General features: G+C 35.0%; 1 protein-coding gene across 1 annotated transcript; it reads right to left on the reverse strand.

Annotated features, from left to right (window-relative positions):
- Positions 1 to 22,704, reverse strand: LOC125813519 (glycerophosphocholine acyltransferase 1-like). Its single transcript, XM_049493009.1, has 11 exons — positions 22,599 to 22,704; positions 22,298 to 22,416; positions 21,588 to 21,850; positions 3,029 to 3,128; positions 2,860 to 2,949; positions 2,730 to 2,787; positions 2,569 to 2,669; positions 1,698 to 1,793; positions 1,531 to 1,624; positions 446 to 683; positions 1 to 340 (listed from the first exon to the last, which is right to left on the reverse strand). Exons 1-11 carry the CDS (start codon positions 22,702 to 22,704, stop codon positions 1 to 3), a joined length of 1,605 nt encoding a protein of 534 aa, XP_049348966.1.
- Positions 22,705 to 24,714: the final 2,010 nt, after the last annotated feature.

Consider the following 24,714-nt stretch of genomic DNA (forward strand, 5'->3'; position numbering starts at 1 on the left):
TCACTGGGGTGTTTCCATGGAATTCTCCTGCAATGGATTCTCATGTTGCTGTTCTGTAACATCACGAGTCTCGGATTTCTTCTTCTCCTTGAGAATCACCTGTCTTGGCATCACTTCTAATAGAAAATTTCCACCGTTCCATACAGATGCTGAGACCTTAAGTATTTGGTACACCACATGCAACTTATATGATAGAAATATGGGCACGGTGAGTGCGGTAGTTGCCACGGTAAATATAGCCTGGAGGAGAATAAACATAAGCAACCGATTCTGATCACCAAGCAAACCACTTAAACGCCACCACATGTTGTTCGCTTTCTTCGCTTTCTTGGAGAGCTCCCTGTCAATATAACAAGTTCCCAAAATGGATGAAGAATTCTGAATCCACCCACTGTGACAAGGATGAAGAAAACAAAGAGGTACGTTGACAAAAATAATTAATTACCTGTAAGAAGTCATAACTTCAGGGTCTCGCAAGAGTCTCTGTCGACGTAGGACCTCTACAATGAGATAATAGAGAACTTGCCAGAAAAAGTAAGCAGCTAATGGAACAAAAAACAACCATTTCCAAAGGTACGATTGGTTTTCTACATAAGGCCATGATGCTCTTTCTGGAGTCCCTTCTGGATGCATAGCTCCAAAAAACACAGGATCCCACCACCATATTGTGAAGAAAACCAACCCTGATAATCACAAGTATATTCTCGGTAGGTACAACTCTATAGCCCATAGCTATATACATCTCGAAAAAATCTTCCAAATCCCAAAGTCAAAATTTGTATTTTGTTTCACAGTGATTACATAGAGAAGGGAGATGGGAACACCTCGTAGAAGAGGATGCTACCTACGGGGTTTGAACCTTTCTCGTAGTTATACAGAGGGAACGGGTGCTCACCAAGAGAGCCTACCTCAAACACAATGTCAAATTAAGTTCCCTAGCTACTTCAATGCAATTGACGGACTTCAACAAGTAATGAAGATCTAGTGTGTGAGCATTCTACATAATATGTAGTAGCAGCCACAGAACAAACAAATATGTATAAATAGGATCTCTTTATCTCTGGCTTTAAAACACAAACTTCGAGATGAAATGAGGATAACCAAGACATGAGTAGGGGTGAATTTAATATGCATTCTAGAAGAAGTTAATTTATTCGGACCTTATACACCATTTTCCTGATACTCCTCCAGAAGCAATCTTAGCTTTGACAAAAAAAACAGTTTTAGTATCGCCAAGATTATACTCCCGAGACTAAGAATGAGAGAAACAAAATCCCAAAATGGACAGTCCAACACAAAACGAGCTACATTCGACTCATATTATATTGCTCATCTCAAACCACAGCCATGTGATTTTTTGAGGGACATGCAAACAACAATATAAAAAAACTGAATGAATTGTAGTCAAGAATGTTTCTTTCAAAACAAGGCACTCTGTTTTAACATTAAGAATTTTATTTTGGAGCATATAACCATACATTGACTTGTGTAGTAAAGAGGCTAAATTTGTAGAGCAGGAATCCCACTTACCAGGTAAAAGATGTATGAAGACACTGACAGTTTTATCAACTGAACTAAAAACTAAGCTACAGCGCCAAACGATCAATGCCCAGGCTAGCGGACCCTGCAGTTGTATTTAATTTTCCTTAAAGAGAACTAAAACTTCCAAAGTGAAGTTAGTGTTAATAGAAACATACCTCTGCAAACGAGAAACAAACCATGAAAAACCTCTCATTAGTAGGAAAACCCAGAAGCATGATTATGAAAATTGTGTTTGCATAATAACAAAAGTCCTACAAAACAAGAAGAAAAAATAAAACAAAATAGTCATTTCCAGTAATTTTCAATCAGCTCAGTTATGGTAGTCAGGAGTGGAGATCAAATAATAGAGCGGATCTCAATATAAAGTTGAGCAACAACAAAAGCAAATTTAAAATGTGGAAGCAAATCACTATGATGCTCTAGCGCTGGGCACAATTAATATTGTCCTCTCTCCTGTTGGAACTTGGAACCAACCATTATGTTTTTTCCAATCTAATTTGAGATATGTGTTTAATAAATACTCCCTCCGTCCAACAATACTTGTCCACTATACTAAAAATAGATGTCCAACAATACTTTTCTATTTTATGAAATCATGAATAATTTTTACACTTAATTTCTAATTTATCCTTATCATAACTATAGTCATTTTTTTATTACATTTTTCAAGATATTGTATATTAGTATATGCAAAGGATTATATAGTAAAAATTACATTTCTATTTATAGTTTAGTCTTTCAAGGGGTGTTTTAAGGGGTGTGGCAAGCTAACAGTGGACAACTATGTCCACTATTGTTGAATAAAGAGTGTATAAAATTAATACAGAAGCATACGTTTACCACACAACTCATGAAAAGTGACCTAATACACTAATCTGCCCTTTAACTTAGCCTCACGTGAACATCTATCTCCTCCAATTTCTACCCTTAAACATGTGTAAAATTGAATAACACATTCATGTATTATGCCATTAAAATAATTGGAAAGCACAACTGAAAATGCGAAAAACTGTTGAGTGTGCTTACGAGAAGATAGTAATGCCATTTCTTGAATCTGTAGTAGATCCATCGAAGAGGAACAAAAGTAAGATAGAAGAAACAGTAAACATATCGAATATCCTGTGGCCCTGACGAATATTGGATATATATATATATATAAGACAAGAATGAATAAAGCAAATACTGACTTGCACCCAAAATAAAGCAAAATGCTCCAAAGCCAAGAACTCCCAAGAGATGAGTCACCTGCAAATTAATTAACAAGAGTAGTAATTAATTAGGTACAAGGAGTGAAAACTAACTAATTAAGTGGAAGACCTTGTTAATAAATGGTTCATGTTCCTCCGCACGTTGAGCGATCTTAACGGCTTGTTTGGACAACATCTGCTTCGTTCTCTCCTTCGTTTTCTACACAAATCAATTACTCTAATCAATTCATCATCATTTTAATTAATAAATTAAATGTTTTGTATTATAGGTACCGTGCCTTGGATCGATCTTTGAAGCGCTCTTTCACTTTCCCAAATGAATCTCCATTGTAATATTCCTCCATCCCTTGGTCTCTGTCTTTGCCTCTGCTATCAGCTCTGTCAAAATGATTCTCTCTCTAATCCTAATTATTTTTTATACTATTTTTAATTTCATTGTTTTGATAGTATGGTTTTTGAGAGATCTAGATTATGTTGGTTCCCATATTTATATTTATGAGAACATTACATAGTTTTAGAGTGACAATTACTAGTCGCTGTATATATATTTAATACACGTGTAAAGCTCTAAGAATTTGCTTTCTTCAAAAGGCCACACGTCGATTATACAAACTAGAGGATTAATATTGGCAAACAGACTTTCTTTTGCTTTCTAAAAAAACAATGAAATTTTTTCCTATTTTCTGGGTATTCATTAAATCATTACGTACAGATTTTACATTAGCTATTTAGTACTAAACCGTAGAGAAAATAGTTAAATAGTCTCCCGACGTATTGTTAAATTCTCAACTACATATTTTAACTTCATAGGAGTTTGTTATCTCCTTGAACTATTTAAAATTATAATTCTTCACATTAAATGCTTATTGTTATGCAATGTGTATTATAAATCAATACTACTGATAGAATCTGTAAAAAACGTATGAAACAGAATGGAAAGAAACTCGAACTCACTGAATGCACAGTATCCCCTTAAGGAAATTATTTTCCTCTAGTATCTGAGGTTTGAATTGGAATATTTCCTCCCATAATAGAATGATTTTATTCACCAGTATATTGATAACCAAAACAATGGTGTCAGCGAGTCATTCAACGGCAGTAAAGTACACGAATAAAAATTTGTGTAGAAGAAGAAGAAGTTCAGAAATTTTCATAAATAAAACATCTGTGAAATCAAAGGTATTTATAGCCAAGAAGCACTGGTTCTGAAAGGTTGCAACCTTTCAGAAACCACACGATCATTGATGAAAATTTGCAACCTTTCAAACGGTCATGGTTGTTCCTAAAAGTTGCAACCTTTCAGAACAGTCATCTCCAACGGTGGGAAGTTCAAATAAAACAGGAAAGATGTTTCGCGCGGATCCGTGCTTGGGTCGGGTCGTTTCAGCTAATTATTTAAATAAATAAAAATGTTTTGACCTTTTAATTTAATTTAATTAATTAAATAAATAATTAAAACAAACTTTGTCCAAAAATAATGTAACGACCCTAAAAACGAACTAGTGAAACTAGAGCTTAATGTGCGTGCGTTTGTGTGGTCTTGAGTTTTGAAGGTGTTTTGATGTTGTCCCGAGCCATGATTGAGGTGTTTAGGGGTTAGACGTCAAGGTACGACTCCCCAAGGACCACCCTAAGGATCCTTGAGGAGGACCCTAAGTCTAAACCCCAAGACCCCAAGGAAACTATCAAGTTGGCCAAAACTTGGTGACCTATGGATGGGGTTCACGCCCCGTAGGTCCATCCACGCCCCGTAGATGGCCTCCGTAGGTCAAGAGGCCTAAAACCAACTTGCAGCCCTAGACCACGGACCAGCAGCACGGTCCGTGAGTCCAGGGCTTGAATGGGCACTATTTTTGTGGTGCAGTCTCGGCCAAGCTAGGGGTGAGTTGGTAAATTCACCCCAAGTCCTAATTAATATATGGAAGATTATTTTAAGTGTTTTAAGGTATTTTAAGAGTATTAAAATGGTATTTTAGATTTCATTATTCACTTTTCCCCAAATCAAAACCTTTCCCTCCTAAAAAGTTCTCTCTAGAAACTCCATTGGAGATCAAGGTCAAGTTCAAGCTAGGGTTGCGATTTCAAGGTGTTTCTTCTTCAATTTCATGGGATTCTTCAAGTATAAGGTATGGTGATCCTTTATCTAGGGTTAGCTTTAACCCTAGAGTCAATTTCAAAGAAGTTTTCAAATTCTTCAAGTTTCTCAAAAACTTAGATTTCACTCAATCTCATGGGTTCTTGTATCAAACGTTTTCAAATGATAAACTATGATTATATTGATGTTTAATTGATGATTTAAGATGATTTTACTCCATGAACCCATGATTTCTCTCAATTCCTAAATTTGGCCTTATGAAGTGGGTTTGTTGCTTATGAATGAATGATGATGGATTTGTGCGTAGATTGATTTAGATTATTGATTTGCATCATTATCTATGTCTAATTATGGTGAATTGTTGGTGAATTGAGGATTTGTGATCATTGCCTTGAAAGGGTAAGTTTGACCTAATTACTTGATGTATTAGAATTGTGATTGAATTGTTGATCCACTTAAAAGGTGGAGGTGTTTACTTCCTATGTATGTTGTGATCATGGCCTTGAAGGCATAGTGTGAGGAATTGAAGTATTATCATGATGATGTTGTATATATGAATGTGATATGAAGCATGTGTGTGATCTCAATGAATGAATTATGATCTTGTCTAGAAGCTAATTGTGTTAGGATTGAATGTTATCTCTCTATTAACACCCATGAATGTTGATGATGGAATGTGAAGGGTTCTATAATGTAATGTTGAATGAGATCTCTTGAATTGGTAATCTTAGGCATCCTTTTCTTATATGATGAGTATATCTTGACTTGATGTCTTAATGTCTTGAATTGGTAGATCTAATATTGGTAGCCTTTTCATGAATGAATGAATGAGTTAATGATGATGTTAATGAATGTTGAGTCTATTGAAAGTCTATTCTCAATTGTACTCTATTGAATGCTAATGATGTGTTGATTGAAAGGATATTCTCGATCTTGCACTAATGAACTATAATGGGGTTCTTAGATAAAAGGCTATTCTCATCTTTGAATCTATGAGCTATCCAATGAATGAATCTTGGGTTGAGATAGATGCCCTCACGTGAGTTGAGGCGGGGTGTCTAGTAACAATCTCTTATCCCTTAATGTGATGAATGGTAAAATACTCTATGGGAATGTAGGCTAAGCACCGAGAGGATATTGAATGAGATGGAAGCTCTCACGTTAGTTGAGGTGGGGTTTTTAGTAGAAATCTCTTGATATGGATGTCGTCACGTGAGTTGAGGCGGGGTATCTAGTAGCAATCTCCATGTCCCTTAACTATGTGCCCACATAGGATAGCTAGTGGATCCACTTAAGCTATATACTGGTTTACCTTAGGCAAGTAGGCCAACCTTTACGATGTGGGACAGTACATCGGATTCCATGATCTAGCTCTCATGGTCTATGTCGGTTAAACGCTTATTCCCATCATGTGAGATGTGCATTATAGTTTCTTGAGGAGCTCTATGAAGTGTGGGTAGTAGTATGGGATGCTATCCATACATGGCACGAGTAGGCTTCAAGAGGGCTATAGTGAGTTCTCTAAGTCTTAATGACTATTGTTTGAAAGTCATCTAAATGATGTTATTGAGTGATGTTGACTCTTATATGTTTAAATGTAAAGATGTATGCTATACTTGGATTGTATTATGAGTTACTTCCTTGTCATGAATTATTGTATACGAATGTGCCTTGTCTGTGACTTCAAAGGAGTACTTAGTGTGAGTAGTAGTATGGGATGTTACTTGTACATTGCACAAGTATGACTTAGAGTTGTCTTAGATGATGGTATTAATGTGATGATGTGATTCATGTGATGTTTATGTGTCTTATATGCTCTAGTGTAAAAGTGAGAAGGATGAATGGTAAGTACAATTTTGGTGACCTTAAGGTGGTACCTTAGTGTGGGTGGTGGTACGAGACACTATCCATACATTGCACAAGGTATAGATTGAGGGTTACTTGAGGTGAAGGCTCAAGGTGAAGGTAAAGGGTTGTATATGTGATTTTGACTAATGTGAATTATGTGACTTTGTATGTTGGTTGTGACTTATATTATGCTTCTTGTATCAATGTTCATGAAGTTTTACAAAAATGGCATAAAAGTATGGCTTTCAATCAAATGTCCCTTTTTAAGCATGTTTTTGCATGGTCATCATACTTAGTACATCTAATATTCTAACCCCATTATTTTCCCTTTTTACCAAAGTGTAGGCTTCGGAGATGTTGGTGTTCTATGCTTGATGGATAAGTTTCTAAGGTGCTTCAAGATGAAGACTTGGTGAGTCCTCATAGTTTTGAAGACAATACCCATTATGTCCTTTTTTGTCTTTTAGTTTTGTTAAAGCTTTGTATGGGCTAAGTCCCAATGTTGTATTCAAAGTAGTAGATGGTTTGAGACATAGTGTACAAAGTCTAGAAAGTCTTGTCTGTTAGTTTTGTTAAAGCTTTGTATAGGCTAAGTCCCAATGTTGTATTCAAAGTAGTAGATGGTTTGAGACATAGTGTACAAAGTCTAGAAAGTCTTCCGCTTGCTTTTTAATAAAATGTCTTCGATTGTAAAGGAAAGTTTTTAATTCTTCTCTATTTTCAAGTATCTTATGCAATGAATGAGCTATGAGGCTTGTATAAGACCTCTTCGGAGTCGAGTACGCCGTGTTATGACTAGAGGGTGCACTCAAATCGTGACAAATAATCTCTCGATCGATCCTTTTTCAAAGCCAAAACCAAAGCCAAAGTCGAAGCCGAGCCGAGCTAGCAACGACGACGATGGCGCCAGGGGGGTCCCTCTTTCCAACCCTTTTACCAACTAGTAGAAGTGTTTCTCTATTTAAACAATTCAACTTTTCTTTCCACCACCAATGAGGGAGAAATGCCTTTTTACTAAAGCATAAGAGAACCTTTCAAATTCCTCTTTTCATATTCCATCCATTTCCCATAAACTCTTGCTATATACCCAACAATCTCCCACATGAATGGGGAATGATTAACGGACGAGTGTGTACTTTACAAGCAATGATTAATTGTGTTTGGATAAGTAGGTTTCCTGTTGAACCTTCCATAGTGAACATATGTCGGATATACTCGGTCAATTGGTAGATGTGATATCTTTGAACTGTCGAGCTTTGGTGTATACTAGACAACCATATATCACACAATAAACCTTTTACCGTTTATGGTTCTTACGGTTGTGTTCATTTCAGCCATGAACACCTCCTAGTTTCATGAGTGTATAAAGAAAAGGCTTTTTACATGTAACACCCCGAAAACTAGTAGACTAAACTAGGACCTTAAGTTAGGGTTCTAAGGTTTGGTATGAGGGTTAAGGTCGTAGAGAAGGCTTTTCCGTACTTAGAATGAGAGGTTTAGGGGTTAAAAGTCAATGGAAAAGGAGTAGGGCATATCATGAATGGAACTAGACGAAGGAAAAACCTTGAGGCAGCCTTGAGCCACTTGGCGATGGGCAATGCCATCGCCCAAGTGACTTGGCGATGGGCAATGCCATCGCCCAAGTGACTTGGCGATTATCCAAAGGAGCCAAGATCGCCTAGTGGGCAGCCTCCCCATGGCCTAGCTACTATTCCATTAGGCGAGCAAGGTCGGGGTTCGCCAACCCATTTGGCGCATCGCCAAGCTGCCTCCCCCATTGCCTAAGTGGCCTGCCCAATTTATGGGGTTACTGGAAATTTGGGCGAGCCAAGAGTCCACTTGGCGAGTCGCCTAGACCCTTTGGCAAGCCATGAGGGTGCAAAGGGCGAGGTAAGTCGTGAAGGCTTGTAATTTTTAAGTTAAGACGTTTAGGGTCCTTAGTTCTTTTCCAAAGTTTACCCCTACATTATTTTATTCCCTTCCTAGCAAGTATATAAGCTAATTAGACCTAAGTTTGCCTCCATAAAGTCATTCTCCCTAGAATCCAAAGAAAACCCAACTTCATCCTCTCCAAAGAATATTTCTCTCTCTAGAAAACCCCCATTGAAGAAGATGATAGAGCTTGAAGCTTGGATCAAGAGCAAAGTCCATTGTTGAGAGCTTGTTCTAGCTAGGGCTTTGATTAAAGGTATGTTTAGCTTATCATCTATGGGTTCTTCCACCCATAGAGCCCCCTTAGTAATCCCCCAATTGTGGATCAAAAACCCAATTCTAACTAAGGTTCTTCTTACATTGTGGGTAGGAGGTGGGTATGATTCCAATCTAGTGGATAATACCTAATTATGATTGATTTAGCTTTGTTTAGTGATATTGTGATGAATTTATGTGATTTCTATGGTAAATCCTAGTCTAAATTGATGAATGTGATATTTGTGGGTTTATGCCATTAGAGGTCAAATTGAAGGTTCAAAAGTGATTCTCCTAAATCAATGACATGAGTAGTAATTGTTCAAGGTTAGTAACATATAATTATGAACTGAACTAGATTTTATTGAATATGATGGGTCTTGACTTGTAAAGATGGAATTGAGCCTTTATGATGAATTATGACTAAGAATGTAACGACCCTAAAAATGAATAAGTGAAACTAGAGCCTAACGTGTGTGTGTTAGAGTTTGGTGTGAGGTTTGATGGTGCTTTATGTTTTCCCTAGCCATGGTTGAGGTGTTTAGGGGTTAGACATCAAGGTACGACCCTCCAAGGACCACCCTAAGGGTATTTGAGGAGGACCCTAAGTCTAAACCCCAAGACCCCAAGGAAACCATGAGGCTGCCTAAAATGGGGTGACCTACGGAAGGGGTCCACGCCCCGTAGGTCCATCCACGCCCCATGGATGGCTTTCAAATGATGCAATACGGATTTCATCAAGGCCATTTACTAGAAGTCAAGCTCAAGACCATCAAAGGATGCAAGGGTTATTTATGAAGTAAACAAAAAGCAAAACAAAAAATCTCCAGGACCAGTCCATTAAGAGAATCGGCTAGGGCTTTATTAAATTTTCTTACAAAGCAGTTTTTCTTTCTTATCCTCTTACTCTCTTCTCGGCCTTTCTCTGTTCCTTGTCTCCTCCTCCATCTCAAGAAGTTAACACTGCCATGGTTTTTCATTTCTTTTGGTTGTGGGTGATTGACACCTACCTCTGTTATCTCCTCTCTTCTTTCTCTGCTCACACAAGTTATTAGTTACCTCCCTTTATAGCCTTCTTTCCTTCAAATTCTATCAATATTTGACCTTATTTTGCATTTTGTAGAGGTATCTTCCGGTTGATGCAGTGGATTCGAAGATAGTTTTGACAGAGGTACCAAGTCTTGAGTGTTTTGAAAAACATCCTTTGTAAGGTTTTTCTCCTTAGTTGCTTCATTTTATTATATTTGTTTCCTCCTCTCTGATGTATTATTGTTTTTTTCATAAATTAGAGGTAGAGATATCCAGATGCTCCCGATCTCTTAATGAAAAGCTTGTTTTCCATCCCAATAATATATATTGCTAATTTTAATTGATTATGTTAACTGTTATCCATATTAGACTCTATATAATGATTGGAAACTGCATACTGTACTTTTGATTCCTAATCTAATGTGAAATAAATTTTGACAAAACAATGTGGCCTAGATGCAAAACATTCTTAAGGCTTTAGATGTGTCCATGATGCCTCATAATGTATATTTTTGTATTTTGGCACATACACGATATGGTATTGGTTATTCCTATGATGATTTTAATATATTGAAATATTATTTACAACTCCAATAATAATATTTATTTGTGCTTATTTGCGATAATTGTAGATGCAAGTATATGACATCCTAGACTTGGCGTTAGTGTTTAATAGCCAATGAATCGTTTAGACAAACAAGGTTTACTTAGTGCTAAAGATAAAGTGATTTTTCTACTTATTATTATTTGAGTGTTTTATAGATTTATACTAGATATCAAGATTCAATCTATTCTCTTTGTAAAATTTCTATTCCCCCAACCCCCTTCCCGCTTCTTAGCTTCGAATGACATATCAGGAATATAATGTGTCTATTCTTGAAAACACAAAGGTAATTTACTGAATTTGCAAAAGGGAGATGGACAATCAAGATGAAACTTAATTGGTTTCCTAGATAGTGTTGCATCATTTATTTTTGACATCTTAATATGTCTTTGTCCACCATTTTATCAGTTATTTTTTACTAGAATTTTTTTACTAAATTTAAATTTCTAGTTCATGTATAATTTCATACACTTTGTAGGATTTAGAAGTTGTTGCGGAAGCATACTATGTCATGATGAGTGCAAGAAGGATTATTTGTTGATTCAGGATTATTTGTTGATTCATGGTAAGAGAATTATCTCTTTCTTTAAATTTCTAGTTGATGTATAATTAATGAATGTTGCTTATGAATTATGATAATGTGTGATACACATGTTTTCTTAACTTAGTTTAACGTTATTGTTTTCAATGTATAGATGATTTTAATCACATATTTGTAATTATAAATAAATTTATTACAAGTCAATAATCACACTAATACAACTAAAATTATGAAAGAAAGAACAATCTAGATCACTTGTTCTTGTTTCTTCTCTCTTTTGAAAATGTTGCATATGGACTTTGCTTGGAAACATGTTTCTACGAGTTTCAATAGCTGAGGCTTTACATCGTAGCAAATTAAGTCATGTCGAACCTTAATTTACAATTCCATAAGGTTTCACACTCATTTTCTAAGTATACAACCTATTAAATTTAAAACCCCTTTTTGATTATGACAAACAAAGCAAGTATAACTATGCAAGTGTATCCATCTACTCACCTGATTCACCATATTGCTTATTGGAGAAACCGTTTTTGACCAACTTAGTTCTTTAATAAATAGAAATAAATATATCTGCTCCTATTTGTGTGACATAATTCAAACGTCTAACATAAGTAAGGTTGATTAGTGTGTTAAAAAACACATACGACAAAGAACAATCAACCAATAAATGATAAAGCTGATGAAGTTATGGTAAATTCATATTCTTTATAAATATTAAGGTACTTTCATTCTATAAATATTTTGTTAACTATCAATTGATTTACTTTTATTTAATAAAGAAAGAAATGAATGATCTTGTAGAGGTATGTCGTGAGTTAAATGTCCCTGGAAGTTCTCCCAATGATGAGTACTCACAAGTAATGAGGCTAGGTACTTATGGAAATAACTGAACTCTAGGAAAAGGAGAAGCTCCATGTTTTGTTTATGGCCCTATATATAAACGATCCCAAAATAAGTAAAGATATTTTGAAAAAGAGTAGAGATAGAAGTTCAAAAAGTAACCTCAACTATGAAAATTGAGATGGAGGAAAAGTTGTTTGAAGCAAAAGAGGAAATTGGAGTGATGTATAAGAAGTTGTCAAAAGCTAAGGAGGATACATAAATGATGAAGAAAAAATTATCATAAGCAAAAATGAATATGGATGCAAAAGTAGACGATAAAGTAAAGGTGGGGATACTAGCATATGTAGATTCTTTTGGGATTACTCGTGGCTCAAAGAGAAAATCATGTAGTAATGAGCACGTAAATAAATATGTCCACAAAAATATTATCTTTTAGATAGTATTGTTATTTAGTTGTTTTAATTATAATATTTTGTGTCTTTTGTGATAGCTCAATGGAAGATCGCCAACAATCACTGTCACCCGTTTCAATTGTTGAACAAAAAAGAGTGAGTTGTGACTTTGTTTTGATTATATCTTTGTGTAATTTAATTAGAAGAATGTCTAGATAAAGTATTGGTACTTGGATTATCTATGCTAAGTCAAAGCAACTGATTGCAACATCAACATAGAATAATGAGTAATCCATTTGAAGTGAAAAGTTGAGCAAGTAAGGAAGAAGCATTAGTAAGTAATACTATTATCTTTCACTTATCGTTCACCCTATTATAGGAAATTAGTAAGTCAAGAATGAGTGTGAATGTCCTTTGTATATACATTTCAAATGTTTTCTGCATATATATACATTGTTCGAGCTTAAGATAATAAGTTCAATCGAACTCGATCTAGATTCGCCTCAATGTTGTTAGTGTGAAATTGAAGCTCTATATTTTTGTGTGATCAAAATATTTGGTTAAAAAATAAAAGCACAAAGTGTGTCGCACGGATCCCTTAGAAATATTGCCTAAAGGAGTAGCTATCACTAACCAAAAAAAGTGAATACTGCTAATGGATGACTTAGATAAGCTACTAATCATATGTGTCTTATCATCGGCTATGTAATCAGTAATTTTTTTCTTAATTTGTTGAGGTCCTTTTCATTTATTAATAGATTCACCACACCTGTGTTGCACGTGTATGCCTTGTCTTCAATTTCATATACCTGTGAATTTGTATATGTAACCTACAATTTAGGCTTATGACAAATGGATATGTATATACAATTTTAGTAACTAGTTGTTTAGTAATGAACGCTTCGGCCTCTTAGTTACGTCGTGTAATGAAACACGCGTCCCCTTTAAATTTTTCCAAATCATTGCAGCCTAACTTTTTATATTTTATTATACACAAAAGTAACGTTTTCTTTGGTTGTAATCTGGTATTGAACAACGGGTGGTGGCGTTAGTGTAGTACACAGAGTGACATTAAAATTAGAATGTATGTAAAAGTTTTAATGTTATTATCTTTCTGCCAACTAATAATATTGTCCTGAAAGTCCTTTCATGCCTTGAATTCTTGTAAGGTATTATTGAACCCCTTCATATAACTACACTCTTCTCACGGAATCAACAGAGTGTTTTGGTATATGTTTTATCACTACACTCTATTTTGATATTTTCATTTCAAATGCCATGTGGGAAGAATCTTGTTGATTACACTTGAATTTGGAGATGAGAATGATTATGTTAATTCAAGGTGTTCATATGTATGTGTAAAGGTCAAAGAAATAAGAAAGTAAAGTATAAACTTGATTTTGATGTAAACATGAGGTTAGCAATTACATATATAAGCAAGATATGGTGCAAACACAAGGTTAGCTGTGACATGAACTTTGTGGAAAACATAAGGATAGCAGTAACATATATAGGAAAAGGCTATAAGCTAGATTAAATGCAAACATTGTCACAACCCGATTTCTCAGGTCATGATAACACCTACTATAACCTACCAGTAGGTAAGCCAACCCGTAACCCGAAATGTCAAATAATGGGTGTAAGGGTAGTAACGAGCTAGAAATAAGCAATTCAACATATATAAATTGAGGAATAAACAGAAACAACATATATATATATATATATATATATATATATATATATATATATATATATATATATATATATATATATATATACATAAAACAAAAAGACCCCTGCCACAACCTGGAAGTCACAGGAACAGACTACAAAAAATACAAGTCCCATAAGTGAACCACAAATAAACTAACTTATCTCAAAATACAAAAGACTAGTCAACTAATAAAGATAGAGATAAGTATGATCCAGAACACCATGTGCTCATCCCTCGCCTCCGAATACTGATACGTCTGGCTTGAACTCAACATTGATAGTTGGTGCTCGTACATACATCACAAAAATGATGTAGAGTGTAGCATGAGTACCAAAACAACAGGTACTCAGTAAGCATGATAGGCTGACTAAACAGGAAAAGTAAAGGCAATATAAAAAAGGGAGAATTAAACACAATAGAGGTCAAAGAGCAAGAATTTACGGAAATACACATGAAAGCAGAGCAAAACTGAAGTGAATTTAGTAAATAGCTAACTAAAATCTAATTGGTCCCCATGAGACTAGAACGTACACTCATGGGCAAGTTCAAAAAAACAAATGGAACCCCAAAAGCCTGATAGGTACACAATAGCTATAGCTAATACGAACAAAACAACCTGAATATAGAACCAGGGAGAGCATAACCTAGACCTCAAACCATGGATAGGCATCCCAAAGTAACCAATAAGATCATCCCAAGCTACAAACTCATAGACCAGACCTCGAGTTGTGGATAAGCCTCCAAAAGAACAAATAAGATCTAACTTATATCGGTCAACTCATAGAGGAACCCGAATCATGGACTGTAGTTGTAGATCAAATGACCAGACCTCGAATTCACAACCAATAGTAAGGCAGTATGATGAGACCTCAAATCTTCTAACATATGGATGTTGAAGAATACTATGCCAAATCATCACCATAGGACCAACGTGGAAAGACGTCCATACTTAGGTAATCTGTACAGTACTCCATGCCCGGACCAAATCCAATCCCATGTCACCAAGTGAAGCCCAAAATATTAGCCATAAACCACAGGGTCGTAGAAAGATAAAACCAAGGATAGAAGGTCAATGGAGCTAAGTTATCACCTATTCTAAGGCTTACTCTATCAGACCCAAGGCTGTTACATAAGTCTATGGGAAGCTAACCGTCCCAAATGATGTTGGAGGAAAACTAATGTCTATCAGCTCTAGAATTGGCAAGTGTAAGGCAAGCACTAGTCCACATCTTTCTTTTATTTGACCAATGGGCAACATTCAAAAGGAACACAATTTCTCTTCCCTATAATTAGTAGTCTATCTCTTCTTATCTACATTTCAGGGGAAATTTTGACATCTCATGTGCTTTGGAATTTGAACTTGGAATGCCCAATAATTGTATCAAGGCTCATCCTCATTCCAGAGTTAGATGTAAGGTGTATAAGTTCTCAGATGTATTTCCTCATACTCTTAAATTTATACTAGTTCTCCATGGGGATATCTTGATAGTTATTCAACAATAAATGTCCAGTTAAAGAAGATATATGACTATATTTCTTAGAAATAGAGAGAGAAAGGTCATCCTCTTTGTAAACTCATTTGTGGTAGTCTCTGGTAAAATGGTCATAAATTATTATTTCAGAACTCTAAATGAGGCAAACTTAGTGGTGCTTGAAACAAGACTCATAGAAATGTAATTTGATAGGTCATAGACTGCTTAATTCATCATATTATGAGAGATATTATTGTTTGAAGTTGACCTAAGTAGAATCTTATATCAAAACCCAATCGGTAAGGAAGCATTCAACTCAACTTTGTGCTAGGGGATTCTTGTGACCTTAATTCATCTCCAAATCGATTCCCACATTAAATAGTTGACCTTAACTTAGAAGGAAAATTTAAGAATGACCTAATACGACCTTATACACAACTGAAAAATGGTTCGGGTCTTAGGTTAGAAATTTTTGGGGTGTTACACCATCCACACAACCCCTCTTCTTGCACCTATGAGTGTCTTAATCAACAGTACTGTACAATGAAGAAAGCATATATAATGAACACTTTCAGTTATCAAGACAATCAATAAACACATATCAATTTTAATTCTGATAGCACTCGACTATTCAAATTCACTAGAATCAAGACGTATATTAACCCAATTTATACTAGGAAGTTTAAAAATACAAGTTTAAATGTTTAATTATTAATAAATATAAAGTTGAATAACAATGTGAAAACAAAACAATCTCTTAAGAACTGGTGTTACATTGTGATGAGCAAAACTAAAATGATGTGGTTCAAATAACTCAACTAGTACAGAGATCAACAATGTAAATGCAAAAACATAATGCTAGAAAGCATTATATCTATATTCTTGAGATAAAAACAAAATTCGAACAAAAATTACTCAATTCAGCCAAACAAATATGCCATGAATGTAGTTGAACTATCATACATAGCCAACAAATAATTTACAAACTAGATTGCAGGTAGTAGTAGTAAAAGTTTCTATTAAAGAGTTAATTAATAAAAGTCATTTCAGAAAGTAGTTGTCGAGACAACAATGTCTAGCTTTCCTAAATTTTCTCCAACTATCATGTCTATATCCTTATCAATCACTTTGTTGTTGCCCCATTCAGCACATCCAGCTATGATTCTATGTCTTGTCTTATGAGGTAAAATATAATCTCTACAGGAAGTGCTTGTTGTTCCATTCTGTAAGAACATCCACAAGCTGAAAGACAGCTCTACAAGTATAAGAAAATAATATAGAGATTATAAACGTACTTTTAGTGCTTATTTTTCAAGTCTGTAACAACAAGCACTTCCCATGGGGATTATTTTTCCTCATGATACAAGACCTAGATTGATGTGCTGAAGGAAGTAGCAACAAAGTGATTGATATAGAGATAAACATGAAAGCTCGAGAAAATGTAGAAGGCCAGATATTGTTGTCTCGACAACTACTTTCTATATTGGCTTTGATTAATTATCTCTTTAACATAAACTTTTACTGCTGCTACCTGCAATCCTGTTTGTCAATTGTTCTTTTGACTATGTATGATAGTTCAACTATATTCATGTCATATTTGTTTGGCTAAATTGAGTAATTTTGGCTTGAATTTTGTTTTTATCTTAAGGAATTAGACATATTTTTTTCTAGTTTTATTTTCTTGCATTTCCATTGTTGATCTCTATACTAGTTGAGTTATTTGTACCATGTCTTTTTAGTTTTGCTCTGCACAAAGTAACACCAAATCTTAGGAAATTATTTTGCTTTCACATTGTTATTCAACATTATCTTTATTATTAATTCAACTGTTAAACTTGTATGTTTTAGATTCCTAGTATAAATTGGGTTAATGTACGTATTGATTCAACTTACTTCAGATAGTCGATTTCCATCCCAATTCAAATTGTTTTGTGTTCATTGATTGTCTTGATAACTGAAAGTGGTCATTCTATATGCTTTCTTCATCATATGGTTTTATTGATTAAGACCCTCATAGGCACAAGAAGAGGGGTTGTATGGATGGTGTAACACCCCAAATATTTATGATAAGACCCGAACCGTTCTTTATTTGCGTATATATTCGTTATCAGGTGATTCTTAAATTCTTCATCCGTGTTAAGGTAAATTATTTAATGTTTGAATAGATTTTGAGATGAATAAAGGTCACAAGAATTCTCTAGCACAAATTTTAGTTTAAAGCTTCCTTACCGATTAAGTTTTGGATATAAGATTAAACTTTGGTTAACTTCAAACAATCATATCTCTCAGAATATGATGAATAAGGTGACATATGACCTATCACATTAAATTTCTATGAATCTTCTTTCCAACGCCACCTAGTTTGCCTCATTTTGAGTTCGAAATAAAAAACTATGACTGTTTTACCAGAGACTACCACAACAGAGTTTTCAAAGAGGATGATCTTTCTCTCTCACTTTCAAAGAAATATAGTCCTATATTTCTTTGAAAGTGAGAGAGATAGGCCATTCTCTTTTACAACTCTATTGTGGTAGTCTTTGGTAAACGGTCATAACTTTGTATTCTGAACTCTAAATGAAGCAAACTTGGTGGCATTGGAAAGAAGACTCATAGAAATTTAGATTTATAGTTCATAGGCCACTTAATTCATCATTTACTGAGAGATATAATGGTTTGAAGTTAACATAAGTATAATTTTATGTCAAAACTCAATTGGTAAGGAAGCTTTCAACTCATCTTTGTGCTAAGGGATTCTTGTGACCTTAATTCATTTCCAAATCTATTCCCACATTAAATAATTGACCTTAGCACATAAGGACAATTTAAGAATCACCCGACATGACCTTATACGCAAATGAATAATGGTTCGGTTATTAACTTAGAAATTTTTGTGGTGTTAGCACCATCCACACAACCCCTCTTCTTGTGCCTATGAGTGTTAATAAACAATACCATACAATGAAGAAAACATATATAGTGACCACTTTTAGTTATCAAGACAAACAATGAACGCAAAATAATTTTTTATTTTGATAGCACTAGATTATCCCAAGTTAGTTGAATAAAGACGTATATCAACCCAATTTATACTAGGAAGCTAAAATATACAAGTTTTACAATTTAATTATTAATAAAGGTAAAGTTGAATAGCAATGCCAAAGAAAAACAATCTCCCAAGAACTGGTGTTACAATGTGATGAGCAAAACTAAAATGATATGGTACGAAAAATCAACTAGTACAGAGATCAACAGTGGAAATGTAAAACCATAAAGCTAGAAAGCATAATGTCTATTTTCTTTAGAAAAAAACAAAATTTAAACTAGAATTACTCAATTCAGCCACACAAATATGACTTGAATGTAACTGCACTATCATACATAGCCAACAAACAATTTACAAACTAGATTGCAGGTAGCAGTAGTAAAAAAATTTGTTAAAGAGATAATTAATCAAAGCCATTTCAGAAAGTAGTTGTCCATACAAAATTGTCTAGTCTTCCTACATTTTCTCCAGCTATCATGTTTATCTCTATATCAATCACTTTGTTGTTGCCCCCTTCAAAATATCACTCTATGTTTTGTCTCATGCGGTAAAATAATCCCCACAGGAAGTGCTTGATGTTCCATTTAGTAAGAACATTCACAAGGTGCAAGAAAACTCTATAAGCTAAGAATAGAATATAGATATTATAGACATACTTTGAGAATCACTGCACAAGATTGTAGATGCAAGTATAAGAAGCTAAACATCACTTATAAGCGTTCTCATCACTAAATCTTTGGTACACATGAACTCCACCAGAGCAATATAATAGGAAATGCAAATCCATTTCAAGTAAAAATATGCCTAGGCAAGGGTGCACTTCTACTTTGCAACACTTAGCCCTTCCCGAGGACTTTTTTTTCACAAAATTGATTTACATTTCCCATTATTTTTAGGTATGAGAAATATACTACTCTGGTGGAGTTCATGCGTACCAAATATTTAGTGATGAGAACACTTATAAATGATGTTGAGCTGCTTATACTTGCATCTACAACTCTGTGCAGTGATTCTCAAACTACGTCTATAATCTTTGTATTCTTTTCTTATACTTATAGATCTATCTTACACTTTGTGGATGGTCTTGCAGAATGGAACAATAAGCACTTCCTAAGGGGATTATTTTACCCCATGAGACAAGACATACATGGATGTTCTGAGGGGGCACCAACAAAGTGATTGATATGGAGATAGACATGATAGCTAGACAAAATGTAGGAAGGCTAGACATGATAGATTGATTAATTAGATCTTTAACATAAACTTTTACTGCTGCTACTTGTAATCTAGTTTGTGAAATATTTGTTGGCTATGTATGATAATGCAACTACATTCATGGCATATTTGTTTGTCTAACATAATGCTTTCTAGCTTTATGTTTTTGCATTTGCATTGTTGATCTCTCTTCTAGTTGAGTTATTTGTACCATATCTTTTAGTTTTGCTCACCACAATGTAACACCAGTTCTTGGGAGATTGTTTTGCTTCCACATTGTTATTCAACTTTAGCTTTATTAATTATTCAACTTCTCGAATGCTTCCGACCCTATGAACTTAACTTTTTTTTGGGTCAATATCGTTAATGGAGAGGCAATCAGTGAAAACCCTTCAACAAACCTTGTATTGTAACCGGCTAAACCTAAGAAACTTATAATATTTGGAAGGGATAAAGGTCTAGGCCAACTCTTAACCGCATACATCTTCTTTGGATCTACCTCAATACCCTTACCGAAAAAAATGTTACCAAGAAAAGCCACAGACCATAACCAAAAATCACATTTACTAAACTTTGCAAAGACTTGTTGGTCCTTGAGGACTTGCAACACATTCCTCAAATGATCGGTGAGCTTGTCTTTACTACTTAAATAGATCAATATATCATCAATGAACACAATTACAAGCATGTTGAGGTATGTCTAATCACCTACAAAAAAACCCTGAATTGCCAACAAAAGTATCCGTTGCTAAATTGATTAAATTGGTTGGCAAATGATTTTTCCAACCGAATACCAACTAATGTTAGTCTGTTGCTAAAAAGCTTGTCACTAAATTTTACCAACCCATTTCAGTTAGTTGGTAAACACATAAAAACTTGTTGGTAATTGTTGAAATGTGGCCTTGGAATTTTCGTTGGTAAATTCACCAACCAATTTTCGGTTGGCATATTGTTGGGAAGTTTACTAACAAAGAGAAAAAGAGTTAGTAAATTTGGTTCTTCACTATTCAATTATGTTAGTGTTACGTTGGTAAATATAGTAAAATAAAATAAAATGTTGTTAGTATTTGGTTAGCAATTATATAACAGATAACAACTTGGTTGGTAAGCTCGATAGTAAATTCACCAAAATACATTGGTAATCAGTTAGTAATTTCAGTTAAGAAAAAAATGTGTTGGTATTTCGTACCAACGAATTTTAAATCTGTAACTAAGAATGACTATCTACTCCTGTAACTTATGTTACTAATTGGTTAGTATTTTAGAAACACAAAAAGCTCATTAGTAATTGGTTAGGAAGCTTACTAACTTATTGTGATTTTGTTGGTAATATATATCATTTATGGTCAATATTCGGTCAGTGATTGGTAATGTATATTGCCATATTACTAACTAAATGGTAATTTGATAGTAAAGTTTCACTTTATATATTTATATTAATCAATAGCTTTTACGAATCTTAAAAAGTCCGAAAACATAATAAAATCCAGTGGTTCTTTGACAAATTACAACTTGAATAAAACAATGCAAAAGCTAAGATGAAGAGTTCAAAACAAATCCAAATACAGAAACAAACAATGAAAGATCTGCTACAATAGTTTTAAAAACAAACCATGAAAGATCTGCCTACAATAGTTTTGCAATTTTAAATGACTCGTATCATTATTTGATGATGGGTCATGTCTAAGCTAATGTGGTGTACCAGTTGGAGGTGTACCAGGGGGTGGTTTAGGCAGCCCAGCTATGAGGATGGGCAAACGTTCTTGGAGAATCTTATCAACTTGCTCTTGCATTTCTAGTTGCATTTAGTGTTTCATTTCTTCACGCAATTCATGTTGTATCTCTTCTCACATGTCCTCCTTCATCTCCTCCTTCATTTCTTTAACGTATTCCTTCACCCGAGCATCAAAATCACAATCTTGAGGCTGAGCAGTTGAAGCAGATAATGAACCAATGTTCTCATAGAAAGTTGCTTGAGAACCAAGACCATATATACATGCCTTCTTAACCCCACCCACTTCATCCATGTAAATCATTGAAAAATCAATTGTCCGAGACTGACCAGATTCATCTACAAGTTGAGATGCAGATGTGATCTTAGACATAACAGCATCCTGAAAAAAATAAAATATATGATATTACATTAAGAAAAAATGTCTAGCAATTATAAAGAGACAACACAATTGCTATCAGTGAACTGCATCATTGGTAGTAGCCATTTTAGACAAACTTTAATCAGTAGAGGCAGCAGTCAAATACCACATTATATCACTAGCAAATTTTCATATAATACTACATGGATAAGATGATAGAAATGTTAGATGCAAATTTATGATTTAGAATCCTTATAATTATCTTATAGTACTAGATATCCATATGGACTCAGCCGAATGTTGCCTATGTGATAGGAAAATCACACAAAATTCCCTTCATTTGTTTGTTGACTGCACATGGACCAGAAAACTTTAAAAAGGCCTCATAAATTGTCTGAAAATGCAACTTCAAGCTGGAGACATTCTTTTATCAAGTATTTTATTCATCTTCCTAAAAAATATAGATACAGTAATCTGTTGGATCCCCTTACAACCAATGGCATTCCTAGTCAGATTTGAAGATAGTAAAATTATCATAGTTACAAGGAGAGATGAGATAGATTTCATTGATAAGGGGATAGAGAGGCCTACATTAGCAACAACCAACAAACCAGAAGATTGAAAGTGGGTCAAAAGTTGATATCTACATTCTTTTTCTTTACTATACGAATGGAAGGTTTGTTTCATCTATCCCTGTTCATGTAGGCCTTCACCTGGATATAGAGCTCATTCAAGGTATGATAAAACTTAGTAATTTAGAGGTCATCACTTAGAGAAGCAAGCTTTTCAGCAACTTCTTTACTCTCCATGTAAACATGTTGACTATTGAAACCATTCACCACTTTGAGCTTCTTAATGTCTTCATTAACTTCCATTTACTCGAAGGAGCCTGCTTTTACCCTTAAATTGCCTCAATTAGATGCTTAGAATCACTTTCAGCTACTATGGATTGAATCCATTCTCTAAACACCAATTGATACAGAGCTAACCCTGTAGGAAATAAATGGCATACAGGTCACTCACTAGTCTGGAAATATAGGATGAAGAATAAAGACACCATTGAACCCCGCATTTTCTGGAAAATTCACTCAGGTACCAGTTTGTTTTGGTGGGACAATTGGTTGGGGGATGGGACTTAGCCCAACAATGTGATCACATCACCAGTCTCAACAACACTATGGTCTCTCAATTTTTGTTAAATGGGCAATGGAATGAGGCTATGGTTAGACGATATGTTCCTCCACTCTTGGTTCCTAGAATTCTGAGCACTCAGATTCACTACCAAACTGGAGTTCAGGATATAGCTATTTGGCAACCCAATGAAAGTGGCATCTTCTCTTGCTCTTCAGCCTGGGATCTCATTCGACAAAAGAAGGACAAAATTATTTTTTACTCACATATCTGGCACAAACAGGTCCCCTTTAAAGTTTCCTTCTTTCTATGGAGAACTTTGAGGAACAAGATTCCAACTAATGATAAGATTTGTAGCTTTGGGGTCGAGCCAGCAAGTTGTGTCTGCTGTATGAGCCCTGGCCTGGACAGCAGTGAGCATATCTTCATAACAGGTAACTTTGCTAATTATATTTGGAAATTTTTCTCTAACATGTTTGGTTTGCAGCACTTCTATGTTTCATTAAGACAACATCTATTGAGATGGTGGGGTTTGGAACCTACTAATGAGGTCCATAAACTCATTATCCAAGTCCTACCTATCAACATTTGTTGAACTTATGGAAGAGCAGCTAAGTATGGAGGTAAAAAATCCAGCACTGTCAGAGTTCAACACATGATCTTGAGAGACACTTTGCAGCTACTCAAAAATCCAGCACTGTCAGAGTTCAACTGGGCAGAACTGATCACTGCAGTAACTAGGTGCAAGCAGGAACTCAAGATAAGTGTCATTAAGTGGGAAAAACCTCCTAAAGATATCCTCAATACTGATGGAAGTGCTTTGAACAATCCTGGTAAAATTGGGGGAGGAGGAATACTTAGAGACTGTCAAGGCAATTTGGTTTATGCATTCACCATTCCTCTTGGAATTGGAACAAACAACCAAGCTGAGACTCAAGCAGCTGCACATGGGATCTACTGGTGTGTGCAACATGGCTAACGGAGGATTATCCTTGAAGTGGACTCAGAATTGATTACAAAGTGGATCAACAAGTCAAGCCTCCATGGAAGCTCCAACAGTATGTCAAGGACCTCATGACACTTATCAACCAGCTGGAATTTTTCCAATGCATTCATGCATTTAGAGAAGCAAACTCCACTGCTGACTTCATGTCCAAAAGAAGCCACAAGTCTGATATTATACACCACTTCTACACTTATCAACAATTGCCAAGAGTTGTCAAAGGAAGCTACTTACTTGAGAAAATGGGGACTGTTAACTTCAGGAGGAAAAAACTAAAAAGGATTAAAAAGCCACCATGAAGATTTCAACTGCTCCCTGTTTGTATAGAATGCTCTATACTTTTTGATGCACCTTTTCTTTTCAATTAGGCTATGTCTTTGTTAGGTTATAGCTTCTTTGAATAGGTTTAGTTTCTCTTGTGATGTAAAGGGAGAGTCTCCCTTATTTACGTTTCCTAGTTTCTTGTATCGAGAGGAGTCCTCTCATAGGTGCGTAGAGGCTAGGTTTCATTTTTAGTCATTGGGGAAGGGTTGGTCAACCTTATTAGGAAGACCGACTCATGAACCATCATAGGATCGGAGGTAAGGTTTATGTCCCCCTCCTTGTACTTTGGTTTTATTTATTTATGTTAAGGCCTAAGGGTGTTGCTAAGCCCCTGACCCCCCAAGGGTCATTAAATAAAATAAAAACACCAATTGATACCAAAGATTAAAGTAGAGCCCTCAGCCCAATTTTTAGTACCCTTGTTCAA

Source organism: Solanum verrucosum, unplaced genomic scaffold, assembly GCF_900185275.1.
Source record: "Solanum verrucosum unplaced genomic scaffold, falcon-dt-bn FXZP01000134.1, whole genome shotgun sequence".
Taxonomy (NCBI): domain Eukaryota; kingdom Viridiplantae; phylum Streptophyta; class Magnoliopsida; order Solanales; family Solanaceae; genus Solanum; species Solanum verrucosum.

What these genes read in the sequence shown, in the direction of transcription:
- LOC125813519 (XM_049493009.1), bottom strand. Translation starts at nt 22,704, where the DNA reads ATGGAAGTTAATGAAGACATTAAGAAGCTCAAAGTGGTGAATGGTTTC. An exon ending in AGGGGATCCAACAGATTACT is followed by an intron (nt 21,851 to 22,297) that starts GTATCTATATTT and finishes TATTTTTTTCAG; the next exon opens with GATGCTGTTATGTCTAAGAT. An exon ending in CTTCATACATCTTTTACCTG is followed by an intron (nt 684 to 1,530) that starts GTAAGTGGGATT and finishes TGTGATTATCAG; the next exon opens with GGTTGGTTTTCTTCACAATA.